This window comes from Clytia hemisphaerica, unplaced genomic scaffold (assembly GCF_902728285.1).
Source record: "Clytia hemisphaerica strain Z4C2 unplaced genomic scaffold, Clytia hemisphaerica genome assembly, whole genome shotgun sequence".
Taxonomy (NCBI): Eukaryota; Metazoa; Cnidaria; class Hydrozoa; order Leptothecata; family Clytiidae; genus Clytia; species Clytia hemisphaerica.
In genome coordinates this window covers 1013022-1033485 of record NW_027103674.1, presented here as the reverse complement: position 1 = coordinate 1033485, position 20464 = coordinate 1013022, and the positions used below count along the sequence as shown (strand labels likewise).

At 33.8% G+C, this 20464-nt stretch overlaps 2 protein-coding genes across 3 annotated transcripts in view; one reads left to right on the top strand and one right to left on the bottom strand.

Moving 5' to 3' along the window:
* LOC136803432 (nuclear pore complex protein Nup155-like) overlaps positions 1 to 20464 on the top strand; it is a 158958-nt gene that overhangs the window by 21808 nt on the left and 116686 nt on the right. The window lies entirely within an intron of this gene.
* LOC136803431 (1-phosphatidylinositol 4,5-bisphosphate phosphodiesterase beta-4-like) overlaps positions 1 to 20464 on the bottom strand; it is a 33424-nt gene that overhangs the window by 10073 nt on the left and 2887 nt on the right. For both annotated transcript variants that reach the window (XM_067060149.1, XM_067060150.1), the window contains exons 2-22: positions 15683 to 15766; positions 15155 to 15229; positions 14641 to 14867; positions 14374 to 14427; positions 14043 to 14127; positions 13499 to 13599; positions 13130 to 13296; positions 12160 to 12464; positions 11184 to 11263; positions 10775 to 10859; positions 10380 to 10461; positions 9987 to 10141; positions 9427 to 9523; positions 9009 to 9093; positions 6412 to 6536; positions 5234 to 5285; positions 4244 to 4346; positions 3315 to 3476; positions 1743 to 1842; positions 1027 to 1131; positions 433 to 575 (exon numbers count right to left, since the gene is read on the bottom strand). In XM_067060149.1, the coding sequence (XP_066916250.1) occupies positions 433 to 575; positions 1027 to 1131; positions 1743 to 1842; positions 3315 to 3476; positions 4244 to 4346; positions 5234 to 5285; positions 6412 to 6536; positions 9009 to 9093; positions 9427 to 9523; positions 9987 to 10141; positions 10380 to 10461; positions 10775 to 10859; positions 11184 to 11263; positions 12160 to 12464; positions 13130 to 13296; positions 13499 to 13599; positions 14043 to 14127; positions 14374 to 14427; positions 14641 to 14867; positions 15155 to 15229; positions 15683 to 15766 (2472 nt within the window). The remainder of the gene's footprint in view (positions 1 to 432; positions 576 to 1026; positions 1132 to 1742; positions 1843 to 3314; positions 3477 to 4243; positions 4347 to 5233; positions 5286 to 6411; positions 6537 to 9008; positions 9094 to 9426; positions 9524 to 9986; positions 10142 to 10379; positions 10462 to 10774; positions 10860 to 11183; positions 11264 to 12159; positions 12465 to 13129; positions 13297 to 13498; positions 13600 to 14042; positions 14128 to 14373; positions 14428 to 14640; positions 14868 to 15154; positions 15230 to 15682; positions 15767 to 20464) is intronic.

Sequence of the window (20464 nt, the reverse complement as noted above, 5' to 3'; positions counted from 1 at the left end):
AAGTGACGTATTGACTGATTTTACGTCACTTATAATCAATCAGCTGTTGGGTCCGTGATATAATGTCAGAAGACATTGCAATGTTGCTGTCATGACTTATGGGCATGTGTTTGTGTCTTATAACGGTCGTGTCCTCGTATTGTTTTCAAGTCAAATCGATACAAAGTAGGAAGAGTTGACAAATCCAGTCTTGTCTTTTATAAGTAATAGTTTTCTAATTTCATGTTGTTAATAGCCAACATAGAATTTAAAGGAACCGGCGACTAAACTGAAACTTTATTTCTTCAAATTCAAGTTTTTGAGAGCGGAGTGAGCAGAAAAGTAACAAGATAATATTGCCTCAAATAAAGGGAAATGCACAAAGGGTTTTAAAGCATAGTAGAACTAAAGAATCAAATGGTCTTGAAGAGAAATGAGGCACACAAGACTTACAGTTGGCTTGTTATTTCCGTTAACTTTCCCGCCCTCTGTTCCGCCTTCTTGATCGCCCTCCTCCATCAGTGCTTCCAATTTCTTTGCACGTTGTTCTTTCTCTGATAAATATTTCTGAGGGTTTGTCAACGCGTTCGCAAAATCTAAACAGTGATGAAAAGAAAAAGAGAGACAAATAGTTAAGTCTTAATTGAAATTTTAATCTCGGGTACTGCACATAGTCTACGGGCTAAGTGGAAAATGTTTTTAAAAATAATAGCCTAGGGATGGTTGAAATAAAAATTAGCTAGATAGAAGCTTTCTTCAGTTAATAAGCGTTATTATGAACTCAATAGTATCCAGTTTTCCGTTGAACTTGTCCAGTCTTTTTCTAGGTAGACAAATTCTAGTTGCTACAATTAATATCTCCGCATGCCTTGCTTTGTTTGTTCTTTTGAACAAATATTAATACAGTACCATCTATGTAACAGGAAGAAGAATGCTACCCTATTGTACCGTTCATTAAAAGCTTTTCCTTCTACGAGAGAAGGTCAAGAAAAGTCAATTCTTAGGCTTTAAATGACAATGAGAAAATCGGTTTAGTTAAATGTTTACCATTGAGACTTTCAGGAACATAATCTTTAGTGACGATTTCCACAAAGAGCGTTGGTAAGCACAACGGTTGGTATGATTCGTTGCGCAGCTTAATGTGTCGGAAACCTAACGAGAAAATAAAATCAAATTCATGTTTTCAATGGTCAAACATGGAAAGGTTTCTCGTCTGAGACGGAAAATGGATTTCATATAGCAAATTAGCGCAAATTCTTGAAATTTTGGTGAATTATGTAGAATTTTGAAACAGAAAAGCCTCCTCATATACTCTCGGGTATCTAATAGCCGGGGGGTTTGGAATAAGCAGGGGGGTTGGAAAAAACCTCAAAAATTAATTAGCGGTGGGGGTTGGAAAAAAAATGCCCTGAGTGGAAAATTTTCGAAAAAGAGGCTAATACAGCAGAATTAGGGAAAAAGAGGGAACTTTCAAAAATAATTTCCCAAAATTCAATAAGGGGGGGGGGCTGGAATAAGAATGTCCTGGGTGGAAAATTTTCGCAAAATTAATTAGCGCCCCCCCCCCGGCTATTAGGTACCCGGGAGTACTTCATTGAGACTGACATCCTTCTGAGACGGAATAGAAGAACTTTTAACAATGGAACTGAAAATCAAATGCATGTTATTCATGACATTCTTTTCGTTCGAAAGACCAAACACTAAAGAAGATTGAACATTGAACAAAAAACACAAAAACAATGAAAAACAATTTTGAAACGTACCCGGTGAAAGACCGTCGATGGGAAGTATACGATGACCAATCAGCTTCCCGTTGTCTTCGTAAACGCAGATTCGAAGTACTGCCAGGTGCGGCATAATCACCTGAAAAGGTAAGTAGCTTGCAATTGTAATTCTTCGATACTTGAGGAGCAGGTTAAGAGTGGTTTATGGTCAAAAAGGTACCTTTCTTCAAATTCTTTTTGAATCACTACTTCCCTCTCACTTTGAAAAGATACCCTCCCTTGTTACTTGTCTTCCTTTGTACATTTGTCTAAGCAAGGTTTTTCGTCTGTTATGAAAAATGGATTCGACGCAGCAGAATTTTGAGACGAAAAAAGCCTCTTCGCTGAGACGGAAATTTGTCTGAGACAGAAGAACTTTTAACTTTGAAATGGTCGGGGTTGAGAAAGTCAACAAACAGGAAATCTTTAAAGTTATTTTGATTTTTACTTTTCTTGAGTTTATATGGATACAGCAAGACTTTTAATTGCGATGTTATAAAATGTCACTCTCACGGATCCCACTTTCACTGTTTGATTTACTTTATAGCTCTTTGATGTAAGTATCTACTTGGCAAGCCTCGCCACCAATACGGTTTTTATTGACCCTGTATATCCCATATCCCACCTCGAGAAGACCGTGTAACTAATAATATTTTGTAGTGTGTGGTAGATTATGTCGTTTGGTGTAGCCGATAGTACCCGAATAACAGCCCTTGGTTAACTTTGAGATATAGAAAATCAGACTGTATTTTCATGCAAATTTCTTCATGCGAGGCTTTTTTGATTAAGACAGAAAGCCTGGTGAGAAAATTTGAACATCAGGAAGATCTGCGAACCAAATGAAATCCACAAAACGTTGTTTTAACATTCATAAAACGCTTTAAGGACGTTGTTGTGATTTTTTTTCCAAATGTTGCAAACACTGATGAAAACCAAAAAATCCTTTGGAATTTTATCGCTGAGAGTTCGAGTCTCGTCTGATCCCTTTGTTTTCCAAAGGTTTGGTAGCTGTTCAGGATACAATCAACCCAGCTGACACAAAAAGTTCTTTCAACGTTTATCCAATGCTCGAACGTCCATTTATAACGTTAGATGTATCAGCTGGGAAAAAGACACTCAGTATTAAATTTATTGTCCGTAAATCCTCGAATAAGCGCCCTGCTTGAATAAGCACCCCCTTTTAGTTAAAATAATATTATAAGCGCCCCCTTTGAATAAGTGCCCCGATCCAGGGAGGGGCGCTTATTCGAATATTATTATTGATTGAATAAGATATTGAGTAGATACTTGTGTTTTAAAAAGAAAGAAAGCGATTAAGAATAAAATGATAGAAATTGTCAATTGGATTTTACAATTTTTCTTTTATTCATCCTTTTTAGAAAAATCAACCCTTTGAAACAGTTAAGTTTCAGCAGATTCCGAATTTGTTGATATACGAATTTCTGAAATAAAAAAATAGGCACCCCGCTTGAATAAGCGCCCCCCTTAGAGCCTGAAAATTAAATAAGCGCCCGGGCGCTTACTCGAGGATTTACAAGATCAAAATTCGTGATAAGAAATACAGTCTTTTACCTTGAATTTGAAAGGCTCTTCATCAAATACAGGGTTGACAGTGTTGTTTTGAACGACTTTGGTACGGTATTGTTTACGAACGATGTCAGCTGGTAGACCGAACATTTCAACATCTACGTATGCTCCACAACGTCTTTCAGATAAACACTGTCCTGAGATGACCTGAAGTAGAGTGACAAGGCTTTAATGTAGAGTAACAATTCAAAATTGGATAAAACTTGAGGTTAATACAATCATAGGATTACTGAACCTTTCTAAGAAAATTTGGGATAACTTTCGGACGGGAATTTTATATACGATAGGCATCCCCTATATATCGAAACATATCATAGGGGATGCGTGCAGCCTATCTAGAGGGTAAAAACGAGATCTGTGTCATCATTATAAAAAAATGCCGAAATTACATTACCGTTTTTGAAGCTAATCAAAACAAAAGAGCGCGCGTTGCGTCAGTTGGCTGCTCAAGAGCCAGTAGAATGTGTCCCTTTATGAAAATGCAGAGCATTTATTTAGAACGCTTTGACGTTGAAAATGTTATATAAGAGTTGAAACAAATGGTCTACATTTTCTGGAGAACAAATTCAGCATTTCTTTACAAACAGCCTCGTGTAGGTATACATTGGCTTTATAAAAAGAACATTCAAATTTCAAGACATCATCATTCATCTTCTACTGCATTTTTAAAGAAATGTGTGAGTAATTTTGCAAACTTTTGAGAAATTCTTTTACTAATTCTGCTTTGTCAGCAAAGAGGCGCCTCTATTCTATATCATAAAAATGAACATCTTTAGAGTAAGTGGGCATCATAATAAGCCACAGAATGGTGTAGTAAGTTTTATCTAAAGTTTTATAATTTTTGAGAAATTGTCCCGTATGCCAAACCGTCCGCCAACCGGCCTAATTACTCTTATGATATTAAGAATTCTAACCTTGACATGAACAGTACCAGCGATGACACCATCCACCATAGAATCAACAAACGGATCGAACGTTCGGTCTTTACGTCGCATGTGTTCAGGTTTTAACAAATACCTTTCATTAAAAGAAAGGGAAGAAGTATAAAAAATGATGGACTAAAAGATGTCAACTCCATGAAGGTTTAAACCCTGAGGTCTAGAGGAGAATTTTCAATCTTTCCCCAGGCAAGAAAAAATTAAACCTTTTGATTTACCGTAGGATGGTTTCTCATTCCCGGGGAAATATTTGGCTGTTCCATTTATTTTCCATTCAGGGGAATGGAAAGCCAAAATCGCTTATTGAAAATGTGTGGATACCCCCTGGAGATGACAAAATTTTCAGAAAAGCCCTTGGAAAAATTCTTCTTCATACCTAAGTGATGGTGGACGAACTAAAATTACTCTCTTACCCCCTGGAGGTTTCAAAATAAAAAAACCTTCCCTTTGAACCCTGGTAATTTTCAACGGATAACCCCCTGGAAATGTTCGTCCACCCCCTGTATGGGTAAAGAATGGCCCATTCTTAGCGCATTTCCAAGATCTGGCCGCTGTTTTCCCGGACATAACGGCTCTTTCACTACGAACAAATGCGTAGTTGAACTTACTTTTATAACTACTCAAGAGTGTTGGTTTTTTTTCGTTGTAAAGTGGCAATTGGTGGCAAGTTTGGCCGGGAATGGAAAAGTTTAACAATCCTACAATGCTCCGGAATCAAGACAAGATATTGAATCTAGCGCTTCATTAACTTCGTAATCTGACGATAGATTCAATCAATCTTTGGTATGTGTTCGTGAGATCATCCTTTAGCCTCAATGGTCAAATTCACTAGCCATGATTGAAATTCAGGCTCCTTTGTTGTCTGTATTCATAGGAAACAAATTATCTAATATTGGTCCATCTGACACCAAAGAGAAAGCAAAATATTCCATGAGAAGAGAGAGCAGTAGCAAATCAACCACTTACCCACATCGTCCATTGGTCTCAAACTTTCCAAGGTTCAACATCATTGGTACATCTGGAAAAGAAGAAAATGTGTTTATTGCTTTCGACAAGCAGTCTAATCTAATATTTCTCATGTCAGACGGATTATTCCCAAGTTGGGAGCGATTCTTCAAATTTCACAGTTGTTTACTGTATTTTGAGACGGAAATCTGACTTAAAGAAGTTTGCGTTTTCACAAAAGTAGTAGTAAGCAGTAAGTATATTCATCTGGTGGCTGTCGGCGGAGCTGGGAGTGAGGGAGTCTATCGCCTTTTCTATTTGCGCTAGACCTGGGAGATCGAATGCTGAGGTGGAGCGCCACACCTACTCTCAGCTCCCAGTAACTTACCGCCTAGATCAGATTACTCAATCTAAGCTACTCATCCGCTGAGTTGGCGGTGACCGGGGATCGAACCCACAACCCTGAGATTGTAAGGCGAATGCTCTACCGACTGAGCTACCTGGCCACAAAAGTAGGAGCAGTAAAAGCTTCTTCTTCAGTAAAAATCTCTTTTATTCCCAGCCGCCATTATGAAAATCTTTAAAGCAGTTTCGACGGGAAAATGGAATGTTTTTGAAGCCATACAGAAGTTTTCCGAGCGGATAACTTTATTATTCTAGCAAGCTAGACGACTAATTCAGACATAGTAGAAAAATAAAGCAAAAAGTAAGAGGGAACAATTTTAGTCATCTAGAAACCTTTTTGCACTAACTCCAAACAAAAGAAAAGTGTCAATATTGCAATTATAATTTTTTCCTGTTCAAAAAAGATTCTTGAAAGAAAATGTGGGTGGATTAGTGTGTTAAAAGTTTTTCAGTTGAGTTGATTTTGTTTTGAGAGTTTGTTGTTGCTTGATAAATTGTTTTCTCTTCTTGTTCGAAACACCGTGATTCTTCCAGTCGTTTATACAAACTAAATCCTGTAACTAACAATAATCGTATTATCATATAACGCCTATACTACTGTATTACACGCATTATAAACGACTCCAGTCCAAGCGGATAATGGAAATTGATTTAAATTTTCCGCTCGGAAACTTTTTTTAGCAAATGGAAGCGCCCTTTAGACAGAAAAACTTTGAGCACTGGACTGGAATGAAATCCCAATCTTGCTCTATTCTTAGACTATGGCGACGTGGACATTAAAGTAACGTTCATACCGAGTGTTTGGAAGTTCAAAGCAACAAACTGACAACCAGCATTCCAAAACATCTGAGGATTATAATTATCCGAACTGATACGTTGTCCTTTCGGGTAAATACGACTCGGCTGGAATTTGTTGTAACTTTATTTGTGGTGAGTAAAGTTAAGGAAGGTGTTTTTAATTTGTAAAGGTTTTAAAAGTGGCGTATTCCTTTCTATCAGCAAAAGAAAAAGAATTACAGAAAACGAAACGATCACAGCAGTGCCGGTTTAACAATTTTTAAGTATAATGTTCTGACCAGGTCACTTCAAAACAAGTCCACTGTAAAAATTTCTTGCTGGGCCAGATAAATTTGATGAAAAAAGTGAAAACTAAAAATTTAATTTTATTCATTGTTTGACGTTTCGGTGTCTTCTTTGCACCATGATATTAAGAAAGATAGTAAAAAATATTCAAAACGAATTTCAATTTACAACATTCAAAAAAATCACAGAATTAAAAAATTACTACCAGGTAATTACAAGTTGTTAAATTTCACAAAGGAACGCATACATCCTAAAAGAGCTCAAGGGGGAATGAAGAGACATGCTCATTCAAGTCCGGTTTGAGGTCCCTTATGATCAGCGTTTCTTTTATATAAAGCTCTTCATCGATCCGATAATTACTATTATGTAAAACTTTCATATTATCTATGGAAAAATCATGATTTTCAGTCATTATGTGAGTTGTAACCGCGGAGGGTTTCTCAGGGTTACAATGTTCTTTGTATCTGGTGGCAACATGTCTTTTGGTCTTACCCACGTAGAAAGAATTGCAATTTGTGCAGTGCATTCCATACACAATCCAAGCTCGAAACCTTAAAGGTATTTTATCTTTGAAATTAAACAAATGTGCAATCCGAAGAGTGGTGCAAAATTTGACCTTTAGGTCAATTTGCGGGTATGTAACCCTAAACAGTGCCAATAGACGTTTCTTTAAAACCTCAGACGAGTTCCCAAGAAATGGTAAAGTCAAAGAAACTTCCTTCTTTGGAACAGTCATGACAACGAACATTATGTTCACGAAAGAGGAAGAGTCACAGACTGATGAGAGTTTTCCCTTTCTAGATGCAAAAATCATGAAGCTAGGAGGGAAATTTGCCACAAGCACATATTATAAACCTACCCACACTGGCCTTTACACTAATTGGTACAGTTTCACCCCTAGAAAGTACAAACTCAATTTAGTCAAGAATCTTCTTAATAGAGCCTGGAAAATCTGCTCTAATGAAGAACTTTTCAAGAAAGATTGGGATGTGATAAAAGGGAACCTTTTAAAGAACAAGTTTCCTGAAAAACTTTTGAAGTCGTTAGCAGATAGTTTTGTTAAGAAGATGAACTCTGTACAAGATGAGACCGTTGTCATGACTGTTCCAAAGAAGGAAGTTTCTTTGACTTTACCATTTCTTGGGAACTCGTCTGAGGTTTTAAAGAAACGTCTATTGGCACTGTTTAGGGTTACATACCCGCAAATTGACCTAAAGGTCAAATTTTGCACCACTCTTCGGATTGCACATTTGTTTAATTTCAAAGATAAAATACCTTTAAGGTTTCGAGCTTGGATTGTGTATGGAATGCACTGCACAAATTGCAATTCTTTCTACGTGGGTAAGACCAAAAGACATGTTGCCACCAGATACAAAGAACATTGTAACCCCGAGAAACCCTCCGCGGTTACAACTCACATAATGACTGAAAATCATGATTTTTCCATAGATAATATGAAAGTTTTACATAATAGTAATTATCGGATCGATGAAGAGCTTTATATAAAAGAAACGCTGATCATAAGGGACCTCAAACCGGACTTGAATGAGCATGTCTCTTCATTCCCCCTTGAGCTCTTTTAGGATGTATGCGTTCCTTTGTGAAATTTAACAACTTGTAATTACCTGGTAGTAATTTTTTAATTTTGTGATTTTTTTGAATGTTGTAAATTGAAATTCGTTTTGAATATTTTTTACTATACTTGTGATCATGGTGCAAAGAAGATACCGAAACGTCAAACAATGAATAAAATTAAATTTTTAGTTTTCACTTTTTTCATCAAGTCCACTGTATTCCTTTAACCAATCAAGTGCCACTGGCATCATATGAGATCACTCAAATCTTTCGGTCCTGTACCCGTGGTTCTGGACCTAGGAGCGCCGCGATTCCTGTCGACCTGTTTTTTGACCCCATCTGAGTCGATACGGACATTTTTACTTAGTTAGGGTGTGTACGAGCATTTGGAATCAATAATTATCTTTAAACTTGAAGTTACGGAGTGATGGCACTTAATGTGCTGAGTTCATAGATACACAAAAGACTTAAAACTAGGAAACATCGACTAAGTAACCAAACGTAGAAATTTAAGTAGGAATTAGGATAGGCCAGTCTCGACTGTGGCCAACTTTTCTTACGAAGTCGCGACACTATTGGTTTAAGAAAGATCAAAGCAAAACCATTGGTTTAAAATGAAGTCACTTCTGAGAAACTGAAGAAAATGGACTTTGTTGTATTCAAAGACATTTTTAAAATGGTGTAGAAAAGTCCGTTTAATTTATATTTTTAAAGTTTGTTTTGAAAAGGATACTTGACAAATTCAACAGGACTTTCTTTCAGTAAATTCATCGCAGCATTTTCACTGAACGAGGACATCTCGTAACATTTACGGAATTCTAGAAATAAAGAAAAATGATAAAGTAATATTTTTGAACAAACATTATTTTTGATGGGAGCCTTGTTACCCATTGACTTCAGCTTTATCAATAAAAAATGCGAAGTACTGCAGTTGCAAAAATTCTGTACAACAAGGTTCAGGAGCCCCTTTAGAATGGACAAAATGTACAAAAAGTCATGCATCCTGATTTGTTTGATAGATCAAGTTTAGATGGAACACTAAATCATTACTCGAAATCCAACTTCAAATAAAAAATCAAATAAAAAATCAAATCAAAAGACCCTGCAAATCCACCAAAGCCAAAAACGTTAAGGAGGAAAGAAAAACTTACTTTCAGCTTTGTCAAAGCCTCTGAAATGTACAGGTTGGAAATAATTGACCAATTCTGAAAGTTCTTGTTGAGCTTCCACTTCCTCTTGTTCTTCTTCCTAGCACGAAAAAGGTTGTGAAACTATTTTTGGAGAGAAATGTCTTAAGATAAGAGATATCTGAGTGGTCTACGGTCACTGACCTTTATAATATAACCAGTACAACCTTTCCCACTCGGAGTTTTTTAAAAGTGGTACCCTAATGGTAGCATTACTGAAAGTGGGTGAAAAATTTTTTAAACAGAAAATTTTCAATATTATAAATTGACCCACATCGAGTAGTGCTACCATTTGGGTACCACTTTTAAAAAACTCCGATTGGGAAACGTTGTACTGGTTATATTTTTAACAAAACCTTGATCAAAGATGGCGGGTATAGCTTAGTAAAGGGTAAACAAATAAATAACACTGCATCTAAGCCTCGGATTTAATAGATTTAATTAAATATTTTTCATAAGCCATATTCAAACTAACTTAATGCCATCACCACTACATTCCAGAGTTTATGACTTACAGTACATACCTCAGATTTTTGTACGACTTCGACTTCAGGTTCTCCGTCATTTCCGTCGTTTTCTGTCGGTTCTTCTGGTATCGTCGTATCCAGAGGGATGCTGACGTTTCCAGAATCTACTGATTGCTGCCCGGTCAATTCAACACTGGCTTGCGATTTCGTCTCTGATGAAATAGAAGAATTTTATATTTATAAAGAGAAGTTTAAAAACGTTCTAGAAAACGTTTGTTATTTAATTTTTAAAGAAGTCTAGGATAATGGATTGCCAAATCAACCCAAATCAATAAAGGATTTAAATTTTTTCTTGATTTAATTCGAAAATCTCCTCATATGTTTCGATTGATTCGGAATTCATTTTCTACATCAAAAAGAAAGACATTGGATAAGGAAATTTTAGTTCACCTTTGATAACACGTTTTTTGTTCTTTATCAGAATTTTGTTCTTCAAATCTTTTGGACTTGGTAGTTCCACATCTTTCTCAAGCTGAAAAGTAAATATAATGACACTAAAATCTAAAAAAAAAATTCAAACATGATTGCTATACTAAACCTATCGTGCCTAACTTGTTGGGGACATCAAATTTTTATTTTCATTCATTAAAGTCTTTACTTTATAAATTTTTCTAAACTGTAAATCTATTCAGTTAAAATCATCAAAAAGTAAAAAGCAGAACCAAAACCAAAAGCTAAAATAATTGCCACGTATCTTAAAGGAATGGTATCTGTACAAAGACCAAAATACTATATAAAGTCTTGAAAATATACCTCCTTCACACAAAAAAATGTACTGCACTTACAGGAAAATCTTCGATCGATTTGTTAAGTAACATATCACCAAAAATTAATAAACAATAGTTGGCCATTTTCTTCTGTTGTTTTGCACTGAAAAAAAATAAAAACATTACTTAATGTTGTTAGTAAATAGGGAACAGTGGTCTCGTGAGCAGGTTGTACGGGGTACGAGCTAGGACGTTAAAAGCTTCAAGCATCTAATCAAATTTGACGTATGTTCAAGAAATTGACTTGCAGGATTGTTTTATTACACATGAACATTTTCTATATTTGAATCTCGTCAACACAAGAGTGTTATTGTAATGTGATGGAGTGACGGAGCAAAGAGTGTTATGAAACTTACCACATGTGTAAAAAAGGACACTGATTATGCAAGGGTGTAAGCTGAGGTAGACTGAAGACTGTTGGACTTACGAGCAATGGTTTTCAAAAGAAAGGACCACAGGGTAATCTGTTGTTTTGAACGCTGATTCTGCAATAGCTTCCAGGACATCCTGAAAAGACAAACATAAAAATTAATTTAGATTTGTGGTTACACGTACTTCGGCTAATATATTTCAATTACAACAAGTGATACTTTTATGGACCTACCTGGTTATGCATTTAACACATATATAATTGATATCTACGTGCGTGACCATTAAACAATCATTCGGAACAAAAATAGTGACGATCTATCAAAATTATTCGTTTTTTTAGAAACCAAAATTTCATGCTCTTGAAATATTCTTTCATATTCAAGAGTTCATGAGCAAAAAAACATATCTCATCAAAAAATTCAGTAATTTTAAGAACATTGATGTATGCTTATTAATAGAGATTCTTATAGATAAAGATGCGGTTTTTGCGCTGAAAAATTCTTGAGCCATCTTTTACCTACTTTCATGCAAAAAGTCAGAAAAAGAACAATGATCCAATATTTTACAAACTCCAAAATACTCTTTTTTAGCCGTTTTTTAGCTGAAATTTACCCAAATCTTTTTTCCAAAAATCGAGCTCCGTCACATTCGAGGGTTTATAATTATGCATCTTTAATTATGCAAAAAATCAGAAAAAACTAATGAGCCAATCATGAGGAAAGCTACTAACGAACGAACGAACGAACAAAGGTTAATTTATAGGACCTCCACCGGGGTAGGTCCAACAAGTCATATATGCATGAATATTGATGATCACTAATAAAATGACTGCCCTGTAATAACAGTGCGTTTTGTTTTATTGGTTACGGATCCAACATGTTGAATTTCATTTCTGGTTGACAACCACGGGTGTCGATTTTTACGTTCGGAAAACATCTTACAGAAAACAAATAATAACATGAGAGGTTTACAGTGATAAAGAATTTGGCACAAGAAAATAGACTTTGGACTCTCAAAATTGGGGTATATACCTTAAACGGGACTTCAGTACAGAGAGTCATTCCGTGAGTGATAACTGGTTCCAAGTCTTCCCCTTTACCATCCCAACAATCCAACTCAATACAACGACATCCAGACAAGAGGACCTGTCTATAAATCTCCACAGAAGATTTTCCTGTCAACTGATGACCAGTCAAATACGTGTTGTGAGAGGAATTGATGAAATAGTGAGCCATTGGGAAAGTCATCTCTTGGTGGATTTGTAGCTTTTCTGGTAGTAAAATGGAGTTGTCTTCGCTCATCAAGAATGAGGTGAGCCCTTGGATTGAAATAAATCCTGAAAAAAAAAGAGATAGTTTGTCCAGAAAGTAACCTTAGCAAGGCGACTTTTTACACTTTTCTCTGGTAGACACGTTTTTTTTTTTTAAGAAACACACTTTTAAGAAACATGAGGCTCAGAATGCCTAAAAACTAAGAAACATCTAAGAAACATGCCGAGGCTGAGAATGAGAAATTAACATTTTTTAATTTTGTTTTTTTAAGAACCTTCCAATCAAGCCTTTCATGAGGCTGAATATATTAAAAAGTTTAGAAACATGTAAGAAACATTAAAGGCTCAAAGGGCCGATTTCTTAAGAAACATTGAGGCTGCTTGGTAAAACTAGTTTCTTAAAAAAAAAACGTGTAGAAAATTAAAGAGTCAGACCAACCATAAATCATCATGCAAAAAGCATGTTCTAATTTCCAAATTTGGTCTCCATAGGTCAGACTAATATTTTTCATTTTTAACCCAAAAGGGACATATAAATTAGTTATAAAGCTTAGTAAAAACAAACTGTATGCAGTGAGATACAAAACCAAAACTGTTAAACCAAAAAAATTCAAAACAGTACGATTGCTTCTATTGCTTGACAAGTTTGTTTTGACACGTGATTTTGTTTTTTTCACATTATCTGCACTTCCTTATCGTTGTGTCTCTTAACAAGGGTTGGAAAAAATCACCTTTATTAGCAAAATCCTTGTTTAGTTCATATCTCTGGATGATACCATTGGCTCGTTGAGAGTTGTAATAGGGGAATAGAATCTCATTCAATCGAGGATCTCTTTGATGGCTATTTAAAAAATCTACTAATTGGTCGGCAGTCAAATATGGCTTCCTTTTTGCACCTCTGAAATAAAATAAAAAAGGAAAAAATGCTAAATTAGTTCAGGGTGTAAGAAATGATGATATGACTTTGAATAAAAAAGAGGGCAAACAGTTAGAGACAGTTAGACTTGTAAGACCTTGATGAAATGCATTTCATATAGAGACAGTATTAAGTATTTTTGCACTAGGTTCAAGGTAGTGAAATTGGAAACATTTTTACTTACAAATCTGTGAAAATTACATCTAAATCTTTTCTTGTTACCAAGCTATTATAAAATGTTAAAAATCGTTCGAATGTGAAATCCTTCACTTTGATGAAGTCTCTCTAAAAATGAAAGCAAGGAAGTTTATTTGATAAGAAGAAAACTTGTTCTAAACAATGCCCTAAAGAAAAGCACAATGTCGTGATTTTCCAATATACCAGCATCAGCTGGTATATCGGTATAGGATTTTATTGGTATGAGAGCATAATAAAAGAACAATCATTAGAATGCTTGTATTTGAAAAAGATTGCGGTTATTATATTTTGATTTTTCCTTTACTATGATTATAATGTAGTTCTAAAGTAGACTTTCAATTTATGTATATAAATGAAAACCCAAAATTTGAACCTTAGATTACCTCAAAATCTTATGGATATTATTTGGTAAGAACAATGTGCAAGTCTTATTGTATTGGATTATAATTCCAATGGTGGCATTATCTACCAAAAATTATTATGCAAGCATATTGCAAAAAGCTAAATGCATGGCTACAACGAGAACTTACTTTTCCTTGAGCCAGGCCAGCATTGGACATCATGTCATAAGCTCTTTTCTTATCATCTTTCCCTGTTGCAAAATGTTTCACCAATCTAAAACACAAAAGTTCAAATTCTAACCAAAGCAAAGGAATAAAATAATCAGGAAAATTAGCTTTACAGAAGGCTCCACGTTGTTTCATAAATATGATAGGACACCTTTCATTTTTTAAAGTTTACGATACATCAGTACTAGATTGACACTAAAAAGGCAATTTCAAAATCTAGAATAATTAGTTTCTAATGGTGTAATGATTGGCAAGACACCATATTAGAATTTTAAAACAAATTTTGACTTACAATTTAGCAGGGATTTCTCCATCTTGATTTTTCTGAACATATATTTTTGTGAAGCTATAAATCAAACAAAATGATAATAAAATTACTAACCAAACTTGATTTTATTAAGCTTGAATTATTTTCAAAAAATATCAGTAAATCAAGCACAGGATAAACCATTAATAAAATATTTTTATTTACAGCTGCAATAAATCATGTCTTGTATGACAAATGAAAATTTAATACCCAGATTATGTTTTTCAATTCAGTTAAAGAATTGGCTCTTACAATCTTTCCAGGCATTTTAGTGGTGACGCATTATCTTCTAAAAGATTATTTGTGCATCGGAACAAATGTTTAGCCCATACTCCAGCTTCTGATATACTAGATGTTACAAAGTTAACAAAGGTTAAGTCAACCATATTTGGGCCATAAACAACTGTGACCGTCCTTTCTTGAATGGCGCTAGCCTCGTTATCAAAAGCACAAAAACCTTTGATGGCCTCTTTGGTAGCCTACAATAAAAGTAGACAATGAAAAAAGTTTTAAAGATGTGAAATTTTATTATTTACTTCATTTATATACGATGGTATAACTTAATTTAAAAGTCAGTTCTCAAAACTCAATTTTGTAGCAAAACCAGTTAAAAAAGGCTAACGCTTTCCTTTATAACTATTTACACAAAAAACAAACTTTTAGGGTGCTTAATTAAAAACTCAAAAATTCTTTTTCACTATAAAAAACACAATCTCTTGTGGAAAATTTTAGGAGAAAAGTGCTTGGATAATGTCTGAGATCTTACTTGGGCTTTTGGAGTCCTTGCATATTGCCCAGTTCGCACATCTCGTACATGTACCAATTCTAAGACTTCAGTGTCCTAAAAACAGAGCATTTTTTGCTTTTGTAATTAATTAAAATTTACTTAAAACCCATCTTCAATAGAATATTTAAGTGGAAAGATTTCTAATAATAGCTAATTTTTCAAATTGCTACTTTACAATAACAATGAATTTGTGGGAGGGACAACTTAAACTCTATTTACACATATTTATTCTATATTTTGAATAAATAAGCAGTGAAATGATAATTTTCACATTTTCAAGGTTTATAGACTCGGTTATCCATGAAAAAGAACATGTAAGGAGCAGGAATTAGAGCCAAAAAAGCATGAGAGACAAAACAGTGTCCTTTGATGAACAAAAACAGCAGATTATTTTTTCCAAAAAAAAGGCTGTTTTAATTTTAATTCTAGTGATTTTAATAATAAGAGAACTAGCCTCCAAGAGAAAATAAACAATAAACATAAAACAATGGTGATGGCAATTCTAACCTTTGAGTAATCTTCAGGTTTCCAGGATAGCACATGTCCTTTTGGATCCACTTCTACTATGTGAAAGGTGCAATTTGCATCAGACTGAAAAAAAAAGAAAATTACATTCAGTATTGTGACCAGAAAATAGTAGTATTTCTACATCTATACATTCTAATAGCCATAGTCTGTATGTCACTTTGTTTGTTTGGCTGTCCGTGTGTTACTTTCGTTTTTTTTGTTGATAGAGCCTGGTTTAGACTTGTTGGGCCTTAGTTTTGAAATTAAACACCTATCTACATTAAGCAATTTTAATTTCTGCCCTGACTCTTTTTTTCTTTTTGAATGTAATTGACGACAACTAATGACATTCATATTCTTTCAAAACAAAACAAAATCTTTTTATAGAAAATTGAGAAAAGAACAAATCTAAACAACATAAAAATAATATTTACGCTATTCTATTTTATTTGCATGGTATTTGTTGCCATTGCCCTAAGAATTTCATGTTTTTAATTTCACTCCTTTATCTTTACACCAAGGATTTTCAAACTATCGAGAGTTTGACGACAAAATTAAAGCAAACAAAGTGAGAAAAAAATTTAAAAAGAGTCGTCTCGGGTGATGCCGGAACAGCTAGCAAGTTTATAGAAATACAGTTTAAGAAATTGTGTTTATTATTTTAGAGATTTCCACCTGTTTTCAACTCCAGAAGCATATGTGACTCCCCAAGCAACTTCAAGTATCTGCAATCAGTTCCAAAATACTTGGCACAAAAGGGAAATTCCCCACAAAATTTTATAACCACAAAAAATTTGGAAGCGCTCTAAATTAGGTTGGAAGGGTAGAGTTTTAATTCTGAGTTTTAATGCTAGACTTAAGACTAAGGACCTTAGGATCTGAGGATCCAAAAGTTCAAAAATGGTCCGGTAGGGCTTGAAATATAGCCTAGAAACCAAAAAATCCCTCCCAGATTGAAATATTCGATCAAATCAATTTGAATGCCCGAAATTGACATTCTCGCTCAAACTTCAATTTTTGAAAAATAGTAAAATTGCCAAATTGCCGATATGTTATGGCACCATTTGTGGAAAGACCGTTCCAGACTAATCCACCAAAAAGGCGTAAAAAATGTTTGTTTATCAACCAATATTTCACTTTTACTGGTCCCACCTCTTTTATTTTCTTGCTTTACTTTTAAAGCAGCCTCTGTTTTTTTGCGATCACAGCCTGCCACTGCTGACCAGGCTAAAGTCTAGTAAAAAGGCTGGTCTGTTTGTTTGTTGGCAACGAATAACAAAAATTTAATTGCAGAACAATTTTCAAAAGCTTTCCCAGGGGATTCTCCACCACATGTCATAAATAAGCTATATTTGATATCAGTTTTATTTGTAATAAGTTTGTCTCGTTTGCTTATCCAACCAAATCAAACCTGTATAGCAGTCATTAAATGTTTTAGTGTTCTTAACCTCTATAATTGAGTACTTTATTTTTCTATAGTAAGATACCAATTTTTTTTTAAATTTTTACTATCGAAATCGCAATATAAGTTTTTGAATGAATCAAAAAAGATTTCTTGAAAAGATTTCTAAGCAAAGATTGGAGCAAACTAGTGTTTGCCTATTCAAAGCTAAACGATAATATCACTAGCATTCTGTAGTCCATTATCATTTTCACCCCAAATACTGTATTGTATTAGTATTTCATTAACAGTTTGTAAATTATTTTGATGGCTTTGTTGATTGATGTGTGATGTGTGCTGATATATGTTCTTGGAGTAGAGGGCTTCTTAGCGTGTCTGCCTTAGATCTGTTCCTTATTTTTACTTAAAAAAACTGAGGGTGCTGATGAACCATAAAAAACATTTGACAACACATTTTGTCACTGACCAATAAACTTGAATTTTTTTTCATTTTGTTAAAGAAATTACTTGTGTTATGCACTGGGAATCTTATGCATGGACACTCTCTCATGGCAGACAAATTCTTTGAAACAAAATAATTTTGAAAACTTAAATGTTATGTATGAATAATCATTACTAGGAGCTTAAATAATTAGAGGGCATGAATCCATAAGATTTCTTTGAAGTAGTGTTTTTGGTAGGGAAATAATATATTTTTGGTAGGGAAATAATTTGTAGCTGCATTTCTGTTTCTATGAAACAATGTTTATTTTAATCAATTTTAACATGTCTAATAAAAAATGTTAATAGATAAAGGTTGGGATAAAAATATTCAATTCAACTCTCATCATATGGAATAATTAATTTTGAATAGGGTTTGAATAGTTGTTAAAATGAATAAAGATTCGAAAAGTCATAAGGAAAAGTTTGATTTTTGGTCACATTGAGTTTTCATTTATCTGACAACAAAGATTCCTTTACTCTGCTAAACTCAATTCTCTACAGCTCCATAGTGGATTGAGCAACCTTTCTTGGTTCAATTCTTAAAGAAAAAACAGTTATAAACAGTTGTTCACTTTAGAATTAAATAAACTATAGGCATACTTAAGAATTCCCTTTCGAATGTGTTCATAAGAAAAGATTTATTCATTTAAATCTTTTTGAAATTCTTTTGATGATAATATTACAAATGAAATGAAAATAGCAGACTTGAAATGTTTGTAAAGTTTTAAAGATATTATGATTCCTTTGTTAGCCAAAGGGCTGAAGTAAAGCAATTTGAAAGGTTCTCACTCATGAGAGAGTAGGAGTTATTGAACCAAAATACTAATGTTTCCCAGATTTCCACTTTGATAACATCATTCAAAAGTGAGTTAGAAAAACTTCTAGAATTCAGTTTAACAACTTTCCTCTATAAATTAGACACATTTTAATATGAGCAACTTTTTTAATGAGTTGAAAAGTTATTTTTAATAATAACAGTCTATCGTCAATCATTATCATAATAACTGTCTATCGACTATCATTTTTATAAGGGAAAGCTTTAATGAAACAAAGGACCTGAAAATATAACTGACTTCGACAATCATGTACTGCTCGTTTAGCTGTTTTAAAGCATCATAATCTTTTAACAAAATCAGTGTGATGTAATAATAGGGTTTACCCTTTAGAAAGCCACATGTAATCCACTGCTATTGTTTACATGCCTTTATTGCTTATTCCTATCTGATTTTTAGGTATTAGCTCTTTTGTAAAATTGCCACTCAATTTAATCATTATCTAGATTAAAGAATGAAAAAGAGTCTAGTGGATACTTTATAAATCTAAATAACTAATGTAAAGTTGTTTTAAAGTAGGGAGAAAGGTTGTCACTAAATTACGACAAGAAGTATAAAAGTGAAAGCAAAACCCCCTAATCTTTCTACAGGAAGATATCTTTTTATAAAGCCTTATCAAAAATGCCTCTTTTTTAATATGAAACCTCAAGTTCAACTTTATTTTTAAATTAAAATTATTTTCTTTGAATCACTATCAAAAAGTTTTTTAGAGTCTTAGTGATATATTTTTGTTCCAGTCTTAACCCTTTTCACATCTACTTAGATAAAGAAGGAGAAATCACACTCAAATAACTTGAGGATATACCATGTAAAGAAAAAGGAAAGGGAATAGGACAAAAAAGCCTAAAATAACATAGAAAGCCTGGAAAATCTCAAATTATGACAAAAAATCCCTTTTCCATTCCATTATCCTCATGATAATCTTCAATCTTACACTGTCTTATACAATTCAGAAACAAAAGTTAAATAGGATTAAAAAAGGATATATAAGTTAACTAGAACTAGTAAGACATAATAGAAAAGTCTAAATTGTCACCAGTGCAGGCCAGTGCATCAAAATAATTAAAGACAAAATACAACTTTTTGAAATATTGGAAATATTGGATTGATTGATCACCTCTCCACCAAAACCATTATACCAGGAAATTAAGGTTTAATAAATTTAACAAGATACAAAGAGCAATCAATTAACATACACCTTCTTACATCAAATAAACATCGATCTCAAGGAAATGACACATTATAATCAATAATAACAATAATAACAATAATCTCTGATTCAAATTACCAATTCTGTAATGCTTTTGAGTTAAGAACATTGAAACTTCAATGTTTAAATAAAACCAGAAATTACAATTCATTGAAATGAAAGAGGCAAAAAAATATACAATCCCACTGACCAATTTGAATGAAGAAACTGTAAAATAAAAACACTCCAGGTCAGTTTGGAATTAGGACACAAAATAAGTCTTCAGGATTAGTGTGCTGACTAAGCAGTGAATGGGCTTCCTCTTCTTCAAAAAAAAAACAAATACTTTTACAAAAACATCTCTTTCGAAAATCCTATTTCCTACTTCCTTATAAAAGAACAACACGTTAAAAAACATAATCTCAAATCTGTACACTGATTTAGGTGGGAGCTTCCTATGAATAAACATGATAATGAAAATATAGTTTCATGTGATAGCTTTAAAAATATCTGCATTTTTTTTCTCTTTTTGTTCCTTTTTTGTCTCAGTGAAATGATAATATCTTTTGTGATTTTCGTCAACAGGCATAATTGTTGTATTTAATTGGGCTTTAGGTCACCTAAATTCTTAGGGGAAATCTAGAACCTGCTTTATAATAAGCTATGATGATGCATAATTGTGACTCTCCAAGAAATTTAAAGTACCTGAAGATGGGACCGGTCTGTAAACAATCTTTTAAGAGTTGGTAAATGACCATTAAAAATTTACCAAAAGGCTGCTACAAGTCTAGTTAATTTAGCTGCCGCTGCGAAAGGTCTGGTCTCAGACCGGCCCTGATCGGCCGATCAACATCCTTTTACAACAATTTTTTTAT